Source organism: Cololabis saira, chromosome 2 (genome assembly GCF_033807715.1).
Source record: "Cololabis saira isolate AMF1-May2022 chromosome 2, fColSai1.1, whole genome shotgun sequence".
Classification (NCBI taxonomy): Eukaryota; Metazoa; Chordata; class Actinopteri; order Beloniformes; family Belonidae; genus Cololabis; species Cololabis saira.
In genome coordinates, this window is record NC_084588.1 from 43,633,774 (window position 1) to 43,649,388 (window position 15,615).

Genomic DNA, 15,615 nt, shown 5'->3' on the forward strand with positions numbered 1-15,615 from the left:
CACAGTTAGCAGTTTGTGAGTGCACGTAACCTTTGAGCTTGTATTTCTGGTGCCAGCACCATCTGGTCTTACCCCCAAAGTAGGAGCCGTCTGAAAGCTTGGTCTCTTTGTTGCCTTTGGTCAGGACGCTGACAACCCCGTGTTGTATGAAGTACATTTTCTTGCCGATCGTGCCCTCCCGGATGATGTAGTCCCCGGGCTGGAACACCTCAAACTTCAACTTGGTGAGCATGGAGGTGACAAAGTTGGGGTCTGCATTGGCAAATAGAGGCATTGAAGCCACCAGCTTTCGACAGTTAAAGTTGATGATTTCCTGTTTGAAAGAAGAAAGACACATCGAAAACAACAGTTAGTAAGAACAGCAGAACAGAGATGGAGGTCTGGAAACTGTGTTGACCTGTCACTTTGTTTTTTTCTTGAAGCCTAAAAACAGAAAAAGCTCAAAACAGAGATCATTTTTTCCAGACTGCACACTTAGGGCCTGATTTACTAAAGGTTTGCGTGTGTAAAAACCTGTGCAAACTTGACAGCACCCGCAAACCAAAGTGCCAGCTGATCTACTAACGGCGTGCAAAAACGACTGCACTATTTTTGATCTGTGCCTAAAATTGAAATATGAAAAACCAGCCGTTTTTCCGTTTTTTGTGTTATAATAAAAAACTAATAACAACATAACCAGTCACTTTTTCATGTTTTGGTTTTTGATTGGCAATTGAAAATGGAAAGAACGAATGATACACGGATTCCATCCAGACTCTCCATGGCGCAAAGTTTGCGCCACAAACCGTAAGACGCGCAACACCTCATTTAAATACTGAGGTTTGCACCTGTTATCAATTGCGCACGCAATCTTAGTTGATCACCCGCAAAACACACAACAACAGCACGCGCAAACTTTTTCAGTGCACACGCAATTTAGTACTCTTTATTTAGGATCTTAGTAAATCAGGCCCTTAGACTACGTTCACACTGCAGGCCTTAATGCTCAATTCCGATTTTTTTCCATATCCGATTTTTTTGTGTGGCTGTTCACATTATCTTTTAAAATGTGTCCTATATCAGACTCGAGTGTGAACGCATCGCAGCCCTGAACTCACCCGCATGCGCAGAGGAACAATAACAAAGACGTCACACGCAACACGCCGTCATACGGCGGTAAACATGGAGGCAACAGAAGTGAGAGTACATGGGTATATTTTGAAGTTGTTGTGTGGTGGACAAACTGTGAGCAAGTGTTAATGAAGAGGAGAAGGAGGAGAAAGAAACCTTTTCCGATCGCTTCCGAGTGACTCCCGCCCCCGCCAGCGCAGTATTATGACAACGGTCGCTCTCAAGTGACGTCAAAGTCGCATTAATTCCGACCTGGCTGTTCACACTGAGGTCGCATTGCAAAACATCAGACCTGTATCCGATTTAGAACCACATATGGAAGTAACCTGAATCTGATTTGAAAGATCAGATTCCATATGTGACTTGTGCTGTTCACACTGTCATAAACAAATCAGATCTGAGTCACATATGAGCAAAAAATCTGATTTGGGTCACTTGGGAACTGCAGTGTGAACCTAGTCTTAGAGAAGTGAACTGAACCGACATGAATGCCAAGCTCTGACAAGTTTTTAATGTATTACAGTTGCACGTGTTTCGAATGAAGAGAGAAACAGCTTTTCCCACCTCTCGTAATGGCTCATTCAGCTCTCCCAGGATGCTCTCTTCATCGAACATCTTGCCCTGGTAGCGGTGCTCGTAGTAATCGTGGATTCTCTGCCTCATGTCTGCAGGCAGCTTGTGGAAGGACATGTACTGTTCCACCTGTTTGTACTGCAAGGACACAGAGACGACAACAATCAGATTACTCAAAGGCCATAGTGCTGAAGGACAAACACACGGTCACGAGGACCAACTCACGCTGGGGCGAGAGACGCAAGGAAATGGAGATGGATGCATGCAATTCATCTAGGCTGTTGCAGGTTATGCCAAACAACTAAACACTTGTTTTTAATTAGGTTTCTTTGACTTTTGTTTTCTCCTTCGAAAGTCAAAAGCATGCCGAGTATGTGCTAAGTAAATGTACTGACTCTTGCTAAAAAGAGTGGGAGAAAAGGTCACAATATGCAACGAGGTCAAGCTGACTTTTAAAAATGCAGACCTTTTAAAAATGGCAAATATGCAAGCATGCTCACAGTAATGAAAATGCATCACTCCACCATTTACCAAACGGTTCTTCACTTCACAAATTCCAAAATAAAAGAAAATATATTGTGTGATTAAACTTATCACATTATTTCTGTTTTATTATGAAGATATATTTGGTCTAAATTCTTCAGTCTTTGTGTTTTTTAGTAAAATAAAACTATCAAAATGTCTGTCTGATGTTTTTTTTTCTTCCATTGATTGTGAAGTATTAAAAGCAGCAATGCAGATCAAAGAATACTGAGTGCATCTTGGGAATAATAACAGGTTGAATCCTTGACCTGCAGTTGAAAAACACATAAGGAAGAGGGAAAAAAAGACATTAACCATTCATGGGGCCATGCTGGAGGTGCTCTTTGATCACAATTTGTTTCACTGCCAACAGCCATACTACTAAATTGTGCTGTTGACCTCAGATATCTCCCTCTGTCTTCTCTAGCACTATACCCCAGTCTGCCCTGATCTTAGACAAAATCATCAAAAGGACGTCCTTGTGGAGATAAGGATTATTCAACACAGTGAATATGGACAGCTGTCTCATGCAAGTCAGAGTGTTTGTGTGAAAGCAGGAAAGCAGGCTTTTTGAAAATCGGGAGAGACTCAGAGAGACCAAAGGCTTTAAAACTGGCAATGTTAAGCTTATCAACAAATTTTGATCATATAACCCTGATCAGGGAGCTAACATGGATCTGACATCTTCTCCGTTTGCGCTGACCTCATGACAATTCATGGAATTGTTACCCTCCTTTCGGCTGTCTTTCACTTTCTCCACGTATTTGCTTTCTCTTTTTTTCCCTCCGTTTTGCCAAATTTAGACAAGATTAAGTGGGCCTGTGTTTGACCAGAGCCTTTTGAGTCCCTCACAGACAGAGAAAACAATTTGGAGTCACACTGTGCATATTGATGACCCGGCACCCTCAGCTGCAAACTGCTGCGAGCCCCAACACGTATTGTTAAAGCAGGAAATTCAGCACATCAGGCAGGTTGGTTACAATGTATGATGGACATTAAGATATATTGTATAAATATCCTTCAAACAAACTAATATATCTAAGCATCAATATTGTGCAAAGTGACCGGGGAAATGATGTGAAGATTTAAAATCATGTCTCAGTTTCTGACAAGAGATGAATAACTTATATCATGGGGTAAATGTTTGAGGCTTTATCCTCACAATCCCCTCAGCATAGCGCTGCTCATCTGTTGATGAAATATAATCCTTCCATTCAAAATAACTTTCTCTTCCTCTCTTCCATAAGATGGAAAGGTCTGGAAAACAAACACAGACACGACAAAGAACCAAGCCACTGGTTACTTAATAGCTTGCTTGCATGTGACACAGGTTGAAGATGACAGCTGCGTGTCACTTTCTCAAAGCTGTCTTTTTTGCGCGTTTATGCATCTTGCATTGGTTAAGCCCGAGCATAGTGTTGTGTTTCAAAGGCCTGAATTATTATCATCTGCTCCAGAATGTCTACCCATCTCTTTTCAACATTCATAAAACTCAAATGCATCAATTTATCCACAGCTTTGCAGCAAATTATGGTTTGAGTCTCCTAGCGTGAAAGGGTATTACTCAAGTGAACAAATGAAAGATATTACCTCACTGCTTTTACCATTTTGATGAGCAAAACTTGACAAAGCCTGTAGCTAAGCCTCACACTCCAAATCAATTTATATACACTAACCACTGCTCAATCTCAGAGGAAGAGCTGACAGGGATGCAAAGACTCCACCCATGGGGGGGGCTCAGGGGGTTAAAAAAATGTATAAAAAAAGCTCATTCATATCTTTCTTTCTGTGACAATAAGCAGAAGAAAAGATGTCTGAACAGCTTAAAATCAGTTTTTAAGCTAAAATCTGTTTACTAGTACCTCTTAACTGCACTTTCTGATACTTCCATATAACAACCATTATAATACAACAACTAATTGCTGAGTAGTTGTAGTGCTGATGGTAGAAATCTCTAACCTTTGGATTATATGTCAACAACCACTTTCAAACAGCCATTGAATTATATATAGATTTAAGAATCTAATCATTCATGATGAATATTGTCTTGATATATGACTTACTTGTAGTAAAAAACTTACCAACATTCTTCAAACTGCTTAATAAACAATGACAAATGCCTCATTCTTGCCAGGCTACAGTAAAATGTGTGTGGCAGTGGTGTACAATTAAATGAAACTGAAAGATAAAATTTTTTTAGCAGCAAAAAGTAGCAAATATTTTCATGATAAAACTACTTAAACCTCATATTTCTCACCATGATTTGAGTAATAGCTATATCATAGGTTTTGTATTATCATTTTACATTATTTTGCTTGTCTTTGATTGTCTGTACTGCATTAACATTTCAAAATAGTTTTTATAATTTTCCCTTTATACACCACCATAATGGATAAAACGTTAAAGATGTGATCAAAATGTCCACTTTCAGCTTTTTTTTGCCCTGTGCCTAATTAATTAGACAGGAAACAGGGGCAGACATGCAGCAAAGGGCCACAGACCAGTGTTTGAACCTGGGCCAACTGCACAAGCCCTGTAGCCTCTGTATCTAAGGCTCCTGCTCCACCACTTGAGTTACATGGCACCCCTTTCTGCTTTAATTTAAGAGGTTTCACAAAAATATGGCATTTAGCATTCAGGAATTACAGCCATTGTGTGCAAAGTACCTCCATTTTCAAGGGATCAAACGTATTTGGACAAATTGACATAATTGTAAATATATCCAGTTTTTACTGCTCCTTTCATGGTTTGTTTATGGTCATTAATTATCTGAACTGTAGAGCAACATTCTATCATTTTTGTAGCATTTGGCTGAATGTGAGCAGGATGCTTAGTCCCATTCACCCCAGACTCCACCTCACCATTTCTGTCAGCAGTAACATCATGAATAAACAACACTGAGCCCATTCCTTTGGCAGCTATACGTGCCAATACCATAACACTGCCTCCACCATGTTTGGCAAGCTTTGAATTATGAGTGGTTTCTTTCCTTCTGCATACTTTTCTCTTCCCATCCTTTGGATGCAAGTCCATGTTGGTGTCATCTATCCATAGAATATAATTTCAGGACATGCAAAGCTTAAAAAAAAAATTCTAGCAAAGTTAAAGCTGGCTTTTCAGTTCTTGAAGGTTATTAGTGGCTTGCCTGTTCTTGTTCTAAAACCTCTTTATTTACATCCATGTAGGTTTCTTTTTATTGTAGATTTTTACAACGATACACTCGCCTTCTCCACAGTATTCTTGACTTCTGTTGATGCTGTGAAGGAGTTTTTCTTTACCAAGGACAGAATCCTTTTTTCATCCACCTTAATTGTCTTCTGTGGTTTTCCCAGGCATTTTGATGTTGTTGTGTTCATTTGTGCGTTGCTTCTTTAAGACAGGCTTTTGATTTGGCGACACTCATGTTTTTTGCTGCCACTTTTACAGATTTATGATGTTTTTTTTCCTCAGCCTAATGATGGCCACCTTCCTTGCATTGAGATCTCCCCAGACTTCATATGTCTTGGAATGAGGGAATGGACCACACATGGGCAATTAAGTTATTTTCAGTTGGTTGTCCAAATACATTTTAAGGAAGTCTAAAATAGAGATACTTTGCTTAAAATGGTTGTTATTCCTAAATGGTCAATGATATATTTTTATGAAACCCCCTTAACTAAAGCTGAAAGTCTACACTTCAATAAAATCTTGGCTGTTTTATTTTAAATCCAGCATTGTAGTGTATAAATCATAACAACTCTGTCCAAATATTTCCGGACACGAGTGAAAATAAAAGTATAAACTAATGACTTGCAAATGTCGTATATCTGAATGGATGAGATTCAAGGTGATTTGTAATTGTTTCTAATCCACCAAATCTGTCACTGTTCTTGGGTTTGTTTGTTTCTGTTTTATTTTGAAAGCCTGTGTCCTTGTGTTTTAGTTCTGTTATGACTTCCTTTGTTCCCATCTGCCTTGATTGTTTGCACCTGTGTCTCGTTAAGTCCTGTCTGTCACTACCTGATGTGAGTCCGCTACCCGATTTGAGTCACGCATGCGCAGTTGCGTCCAACATGTGCATTTCAGTGGAGAAGTAGTGTTGTCATTACCCGATTATTGATTAAAATGAGCGACTTTAATGTTTTCCATCATCTCCATGCCTACATGGAATCCGGAAAGTTCCATCCCAGTTTGGGAAAAGCTGACAAATGGAAGATTACTCGTTCTATGAGTAATTACATCTTGAAAGGTAATTTGGCTATCATGCTTAGCTATGTTTGCTAAAAATAATATAAATATTTTTTGTTAAAAATAATATAAAGATTTTTTGCATCAATACCCTTATATAGCATAACATTCCCTGTTGTTGGACGCGACTGCGCATGTGTGACTCAAATTGGGTAGCGACTCACATCAGGTAGTGACACTGTCATTATATCTTGTCCAGTCTTTCCTTTCCTCCTTGCTGATCCGTATTGTTTCTTGCCATGGTTAATGTTTTGTTCATGTACTCCACCCTGGTTCTGTCTAGTTTTAGCTTTTTGTTTTTGGTTTATCTTCCTTCTCTGCAGAGTTTTTAGTTAAATAAATCACTTTTGTTTAGAATTCCTGCTGCCTTTGTCTCCAAGTTGTGACAAAATCTTTCCAATTTGTGAAAGGCCTTGAATGTTGGTAGACCAGTTTGAAAGACAGTTACTTTTTTTCATGGATCCAGTTAGCAGTTAAGCATTAAGATGGTGAAAGTTGTGAGGCTCTTCCCTATGTAAAGCAAATGTTGCTCTAAAACAGGGGTGTCCAAAGTTGGTCCTTGAGGGCTGCTGTCCTGCACGTTTTAGATGTTTCCCTGCATCAACATACCTTCTTCTTCTCTGTTTTATTGGCGGATTGCAACCAACTTTAAGGTGCATACCGCCACCTACTGTACAAGAGTGTATAACATCATTTCATTTGCACAGGTCTTAATGACATAAATGTAATTCGTATCAGTGCGCTGAAGGAGGGAAACATCTAAAACCTGCAGGATACTGGCTCTCGGGGACAGACTTTGGACAGCTCTGCTCTAAAACCTGAATACAACTTTAAGCACTGATGTTTCCTCTCCAGATGTGCCAGCTTCCCATTCCATAGGCACTAATGCACCCTTACACCAATGCATACTTTTAAACGAGCACTGACAAGTCAGATGACCCATTTTAGAGAACCAGAGAACATGGTGTCAGAGGTTTCCAAAGAAATTTTTAAATTTTGATTTGTCTGAAATCCCAGGACAGTTTCCAACTTTGCTTTAGCCTTTTTTAAATGAACTAAATTTGGCCCAGAAAAGACGGGCCTTTCTGGATCATGTTCACATTTGGCTTCTTCTTTGCAAGATAGAACTTGGAGGCATAGAAAACGTATTTCTCAGACTGTGACTTCTGGACATCTTCCTGAGTACATGCAGTGTTTTCTGTTACTAAATGTTTAATGCAGTGCTGCCTGAGGGCCTGAAGATCATGGGTATCCAATATTGATTCTCAGCTTTGTCTCGTGCACACACAGATTTCTCCAGATTATTGGAATCTTTTGATGATTTTATGTACTGTAGTTAATGAGCTGGTATGAAAGTGGTTTCAATTCTATGCTGGGAAATGATTTGTGTGTACAACTTCCTTTAGAGCTGGGACAAGCTCTGACAGAACTCTGTGACCCTAAAATAGTAATAAGTGGGTATAGATAATGGATGGACGGATGCTGAGGAATATTATTCTGACTCTTGTTTCACAATTTGTTAGTGTAGTTTTTCATAGATTGGTGGAGCTCTGCACATCTTTGCTTCGGAGAGACTGCCTCCCTATTACACTTGTTTTTCACTAATTGCTTGAATACAGCTGTATCTTGGTAGAGTAAGAGACAAAGCACTAACCTAATTTGCTCTATTTCTAAAGTCTCAAGTAGGAGCCATTTCCTTCTATTCTACCATGAAAATTATTGTCTGCAGTAAGAACATTACAATAGAGGTTAGATTTTATTTTTTCAGGGACCTTTTGTCTCAGCCTTTTCAGTGTTGTTGTGCAACATGCTTTGAGCTGAGTTGTAAGGAATTGCATTCTTTATCATACAAGAAATCCTTTTCTTTATTTCATTTGACATGGGTTCATGTGTTTAAGTATGATTATCATTCATACTTTCCTCTCCTTTCTTCTTCTTCTCTTATCACTCTTCCCCCTTCATTTTTCTTTCAAGCAGATCTCCAAGTACATTATATTTCTTTTCAACCAAAAACCATGAATAATTCATTTGACAAAGGGGATATTGGCTACTTAATTAAACAACTTTTTCTTTTTTGTCCTGCAATTCCCATTCTCTCTCTAAACATTCCTCTATCCACCCATCCATTCTTTAATTATTTTTTCTTCTGCACATCCCAATAAGAATAATAATTAAGAATATATAAGTCCTCATATTAATACATATACCGTATTTTCCGCACTATAAGGCACACTTAAAATCCTTAATTTTTCTCAGAAATTGCCAGTGCTAGGGCTGGGCGAAATATCGAGATTTTAATATATATCGATATATTTTCAAACGCGATATGGTACGAGACAATATCGTTTATATCGATTTTTTTTTACATTTTTTTTATGATTTTGATATAGCTTATTTTGTGACAAATTGACTTGAATGTTTTATTTGAGATTTTCACAAATGTTTTGTTATTTGCACAACTGTCAACCTCAGTGGAAAAGTCTGCCTGTTACTGTCTACATTGTATTAATTGCACAGTGTATTTGAATTTAATTGTTATGCAGGAAAGGGATATTTGTTTTATTTTATTCAAGAAGCATTTTTATTCTATATATGCAGCCAGTTCATTTTTATTTCATTTGTTTTATACATTTTGATATTGTGCAGACCTCTGTTAATAAAGGTACCTGTGTGACATTTGGCATGAGGCTTTGTATTAAAACTGACTGTTTTTTTAAGGGTTTGCCTCAGAAAAAAAACGAAGCTAACAGAGATGCTATGCTATAATGCTTTGGGGAAAACCCCAATTATGGCACAGAAAAAATATCGATATATATCGAGTATCGCCATTCAGCTAGAAAATATCGAGATATGACTTTTGGTCCATATCGCCCAGCCCTAGCCAGTGCACCTTATAATCAGGTGCGCCTTAGTTATGAATTTGTGTTGTGCTTAGTGACCTCGAACCAATTTTATGTGGTACCCTACACTCAAAAATCTGCGACTTTGGTAAGTGACGAACCGCTCTGCTTGATTGATTGTCAGACAATTCTGCTGACACATTAAAGTCGGTGCTTGGTTGGATATGGGTTGTAACGTTAGAGAACGTTAAATGACTAATTACGTAGTTCTGGCAATCGACCATTATCCAACATCTAGTCAATGTTACCTCACTATAATTAGACGTCAAGTCAGCCAGTCTACTGCAGGTTTTAGATGTTTCCCTGCCTCAACACAACCCTGATAGACAAGGCTGTGTCACCAACAGAGTTGTGTAGACCTTGATGACATGTTGATGACCACCAGTGATTAGAATCAGGTGTGTTGAAGATGGGAAAACATCTAAAACGTGCAGTAGACTGGCCTCCGAGTTCCGGCTTTTGTGCACCCCTGGTTATAATTGTATATTTTCTTTGTACGCACAGAGAACTTTCCATAGAGTATCTTGTAGGCATGTCAGTCATTCACTCGGAAGTAAAAGTTGTGTGACAGATGGAGGGTAATGTAACAGGGTTTAGACTAATTCCATCAGTCAGGTCCCAGCTAATGAGAACTGCTGTTACTGTAAGGCAGAATCAGACTTAAGCCCTTCAACTTGTTGACAGCTGTGTCCTTGGGCCGACCGTATAGGAAAATATTACTTCTACCGGGTATCACCAAGTTGCTGCTTATATGGGTTGGAATTTACATGTTCATCATGTAAGGGGTGTAAAAGGCTGTTGGGCTCTTAAAAGCCTTGTTCATGCTGCCACCACACCTAGGTTGTTCGTTCTTTTTTTTATTTTTGCCCTTAAACTTGGGCTCTGTCCGTGTTATAACAAATGCTGGTAATACATCACTCCAAGGTCTCCATCTTTCTGCTTCAAGTAAAAAATGGCAACATGGGAGGGAAAAAAAAAGGTTTTGCACAGACAGAGTTGTTTAAAAGGTTGCTACCTTTTTCACTATTTGCTCTAGTTTTCTATGAGAAGCAGTTGCTACAAAGGTCTGACAAAATGTCTAAAGGTTGCTACATTCTGTTGACACTGGAGTAACCCAGTAAGCATTATTCCTGCGCATGATGTCGCATTGATCCGGTGTGTATGCATGACAAAGGGAGCAATATTTTTGAGAAAGCAGGGAAGAAGATTTCACAATGTTTTGACATTTAAAAATATGAAAACATGTTGGCGGGTTGACGGATATGACTGCATTATCACTTGCAAGGCACAGCTCTGTGGAGTACATTGGTACCCTACTGACGACTGGTGACGGCATTTCCAAAGGCCTTGCCTGGTAGTATTTAAGTAAGGGAACAAAAGATCTCTGGAGCCTCTTCACCCCCAATAATCAGCTTTGGGCCTTTTATTAACTATTCCCTAAAGACCTGTGTTTAATTGCCAAGTGTTAATTAGAGATGTAAAGGGTGGGCTTGCAGCATTGCATTGCCGCTCTTAATCCTTTTGGGACTGGCACGCCACAACATGCTATCTCCAGGGTCTGTTTGATTTCATCACCAACTGCCAACAACAAACAGATAATCACTCACTCATCCTTAATGGTAAGGGGAAAAAAGAAGAAGAAAACATCTAAAGAGAAATATTTATAAAGAAATCAGAAAGCTTATTTAAGAGAAACAAGCATGAAAAGTCACCTAAGAAGTGAATGGGATTATCCCTTTTGTGTGGTGTCCCTTCCTCCATCTCTGCGTACTGTCTAAATTACGACAGTAGACAGCCACAGTGACAGATAAGCAGCAGCTTACAGGCAGCTGGAGTGGCAGGCACATCCTGCATGCACAGTCACACGTGCGGCCATCTTGTGCCCGCAATCTGGAGAGATGTAATTCTCTTTCTGTGATAATGGTTCTCAACATGCGTGACACAAGGGGGTAGAATTCGGTGATGAATTTTCCAGATGCTTAATCCCTTGCAACTCATTATGTGTTTTATTGTGCAGCCTCATAGAAATCTGTTTTTGTAAATTATTAATATCAAAAATACAGTTACAAGGTATAATCTTTCATGAGTAATGTTGTACTTCTCACTTATTGATCCTATGCGGAAACGACAGTTATCATCCAGCAAATAATACATTATCACATGTCAACGAGCTTTCATGAAGAGATAGTGGGCCGAGCACTATGAAAGGACCTTTGGGAAACATAATTATTGTTAGTAAAGAATTTGGGTGAGACGCTGCTGAGCTTATCAATAAAAAAGTTAAAGTTTAGATAAAATTTTACTCCACTTTGTGCCGTTCAGATGTGATGTTGACTGTAGAACTGCAGGAGATTCCTTCAATCCTTACCAATAATGTCCCTCCACACGCCACAAGCAACTAGTGACAGTAATGCAGTATACATCGTCGAGTGAAAATGAACCTCATTCGTTTACATGCACTAACAGAAAGTCGAATTTTTGCCTTAATCGGACCCATATCGGATATATCTCAAGAGCTTCAGATCGGTTCGACAACAGACCGGCTGTTAGTGCCAGACAATAAGGTCCTAATTTCGCACCTAGTGAGGGTCACATGTTAACACCCACTCCCCCAACGTGGCTTTTGCCTTGGCTCTCTGGTTGTTTTTTAGTTATTTATTTTTTCCTTTTTTAATAGGTACCAGCAATGACAGGCCAGAAGCCAAAAGCCAGTTTTCTCATCATTGTATGAAACTTTTTTTTTTCCCTCCCTAGTTATTTTAACGGTTAACATATTGCCTGATTCTCAAGAGCTCATTCAGATCTACGTTCTTGCTTCTGGGTGTCCAGCCATTTTTCCCATGGTGCCACTTATTACAGTGGCACCATGCTTTTCTGAACTCTATTCAGAAAAGGTTAAACCCAGACTTTCTGATGATAATTTTCACAATTAAGTAAGATCTCCCCACCCCTTCCCATTTCCTTTCTTCTTCTCCATTTTCAGACTGAAAAATTCTCCGTAAGTTGGTTTCTCCTAATGATGGTCCCTGAGAGGGGTTTCACTGAATTGTTTCCAGTGTCAATATAAAAGTAACCTGGAAATCACCTCTGTATGCCAACTGGACAGATGGCTCCTCATACTGCTCATAGACAGCCATGTGTGTGAAAGCTACGTGCTCTGTGTTTTCAGACCTCATTTACAGAGGACAGCAGAGTCCGTGTTGCATCAAGATCAGCAAGAAGCAGTTTAATTTGGCAGGGCTGAGCAGTGAGCCACTGTCGAACTTCTTTCAATCGCTAAACCACTGACCTTGCATTCCACTCTGGAAGCAGCGCAGGTTAGTTTGTGTTGTCGCCCACCTTCCATGGCCGGAGGACTTGGGACAATTGCAACACTAGAGTCCAATATATTTGCCTACTCTAGCATGGATCCAGCTTGGTGCATCATCATTTTGTCAAAGGAAGGATTTTCAAAAGCAGCATTTTGTAGTTTATGAAGTCTGTCTTGCTGCGTAGTACAATAAGTCACATTTTATGTTAATTCATGCTCTGTTTATGCAGAAGATGCAGTTTCATAGTCTTGCTGACAAAAACTTTGGAAAACACATTTGTCTTTGCAAAATTAACCAAAACTGAAACTGCAAAGCATGGATTAGTTTCAGCTCTAAAACAAGCAACAGATGAAAACTGGAAGAGTGTAATTTGCAAATATCTTATTCTGTATATTTCACAGTTTGGGATTTGACATATCAGCTACTGTGAGCACAAAAGTGTGATGTCACAAAATATAAAAATGTTCCTAACTGTGTTATAATTGCTGGTTAAGACATTTATGGGATCTGAAGTTGTTTAAAATAATATAAATCTGAAATAATGAGATATTTTGGGAGACATTTAAGACTATTTATATGCAAACTGTCACAGCTTGTGATATAGAGGCAAAGAAAACTTAAAAAATTAAGTTGGCAATCAAAAAAATGTAAACTCAAAATATGCAATTACTCCCTGTGACCCTGTTTATACATGATTAAGTACAGGAATTCAAATTAAAGTCATGGGAATGTAATTTAGATGCCTTTTTTATATGAGAAAGATTAAACTGTTAAACGAAAACTAAACTAAAATGAATATATCAGAATCCCCATAGATCTCTGGCTGACGCTGCTGTTCACTCTCCTAATCAACTGGAGTATTTCATATTTGCCTGGACAGTTGTGTTGTCATCACATCATGCATGATTTACCACATGTCTAACATCTGCATGGCCAACTGCTAAATTCAAACGGCATAGAGTCACATTTTACTACAGATGAAAAAAAAAGAAAGCTCCCTGTATTATAGGGCTGGGCGATATATTGAGATTTTAATATATATCGATATATTTTCAAACGCGATATGGTACGAGACAATATCGTTTATATCTATTAAAAAAAAATAATAAAAAAATTATGATTTTGATATACCTTATTTTGTGACAAATTGACTTGAATGTTTTATTTGAGATTTGCACAAATGTTTTGTTATTTGCACAACTGTCAACCTCAGTGGAAAAGTCTGCCTGTTACTGTCTACATTGTATTAATTGCACAGTGTATTTTAATTTAATTGTTGTGCAGGAAAGGGATATTTGTTTTATTTTATTCAAGAAGCATTTTTATTCTATATATGCAGGCAGTTTATTTTTATTTCATTTGTTTTATACATTTTGATATTGTGCAGACCTCTGTTAATAAAGGTACCTGTGTAACATTTGGCATGACATTGTATTAAAACTGACTGTTTTTTTAAGGGTTTGCCTCAGAATAAAATGAAGCAAACAGAGATGCTATGCTATAATGCTTTGGGGGAAACCCCAATTATGGCACAGAAAAAATATCGATATATATTCAGCTAGAAAATATCGAGATATGACTTTTGGTCCATATCGCCCAGCCCTACTGTATTAGTACAAGCTGGTATATCTACATGTAAAATAATGTGAAGGAGTGCAAAAGTCATCACATCCCTGTTTCTTTAACGGCAATGAGTCAGCACGGGCTCAGCAAGTCAAACAAACAAATGTGCATGACAAGCTGGTGCACGATGACAGGTTGGCTGTTGACTTGGCTGCTGGCGGCTCAGTTTGAAGAAATCTCAGTCTATCTGTCGTCTGAGCCCCTGCGGGCAGGAGCAGCTGTCCTTGTCATAGTGGCCACCTGAAAACAGCCACCTGCCGCCTCAGAACTCCAGGGATTGTCTATTTCTTCACTGTGTGGATTACTGGTATTAGTCTAACATGGAAAAGTAGAGGGGGAATCTCCTCTGAGAAGATCCCTCTGTCACAGAGCCAATGCAAGTGCCAATGAAAACAACAGGCTTTTATCTTAGAGGAGACTGAATCTGATGAACAGGGAGAGGGGGGTGTGTAGGGTACAGTGGGGGAGACGCGACGACTAATTGTTTAAATGGTCGACACTGAACATGTTAAGGTCCCGTGGAAAGATAGAATCCACACTCTTAAAAATTAATTGCGGTCTGCAGTAATAACCTTGCTGCAGAGAGGCACTGTGGGATGGAACGGAGCGCAGGGGTGCCTTTTCAGCTGGCTGGGAGATTCTTAAGGCGCCTAAGGGGGTGATCCCAGAAATGGCAGCCAGTGGCTCCGGCAGCACACGCTGACTGGTGCTGAGACAGGCCAGCTGTTCAGCTAACTTGGCAGAGAGGCATCTCCAGGCAGGGCATCAGTCATGTGTGCTGAGCTGGGCTGGGAGCCACCTTGCTCTCCTCTTATTAAACTGCTATGAACATGAGAAGTATTAGTCATAAACCTGCTTCACTTGTACAAGTCTTACCTTTTTTTTTAACTGAAATATATACAGGACTGAAAATTAGAATATTGTGATAAAGTCCTTTATTTTCTGTAATGCAAAAATGTCATATATTCTGGATTCATTACAAATCAACTGAAATATTGCAAGCCTTTTATTATTTTAATATTGATGATCATGGCTTACAGGTTAAGAAAACTCAAATGTCCTATCTCAAAAAATTAGAATATTCTGAGAACCTTTTTTTTGTATAGATGTCTTTATTGGGGGCATTAAAAATATTTTTTTTTTTTTTTTTTTTTTACAATAACAATATAATTATCAATATTTACCCCCCCTTTTTTTACTTTTCATAACATTAATTAAACCAAAATAAATAAATAATAATAATAATAATAATAAAAAAAATAAATAAAAAAAGTAAATAAAAATGAAAAACAACAGCACACCCTCTCCCCTTCCCTCCCTCATATGGTCAATAGATTACATCATTCAAA

The 15,615-nt window shown here is 38.7% G+C and overlaps 1 protein-coding gene across 1 annotated transcript in view; it reads right to left on the reverse strand.

Annotated features, from left to right (window-relative positions):
• Positions 1 to 15,615, reverse strand: part of hcn4 (hyperpolarization activated cyclic nucleotide-gated potassium channel 4) — a 95,761-nt gene that overhangs the window by 24,885 nt on the left and 55,261 nt on the right. The window contains exons 5-6 of the mRNA XM_061711249.1: positions 1,675 to 1,821; positions 73 to 313 (exon numbers count right to left, since the gene is read on the reverse strand). Coding sequence (XP_061567233.1) covers positions 73 to 313; positions 1,675 to 1,821 — 388 coding nt within the window. The remainder of the gene's footprint in view (positions 1 to 72; positions 314 to 1,674; positions 1,822 to 15,615) is intronic.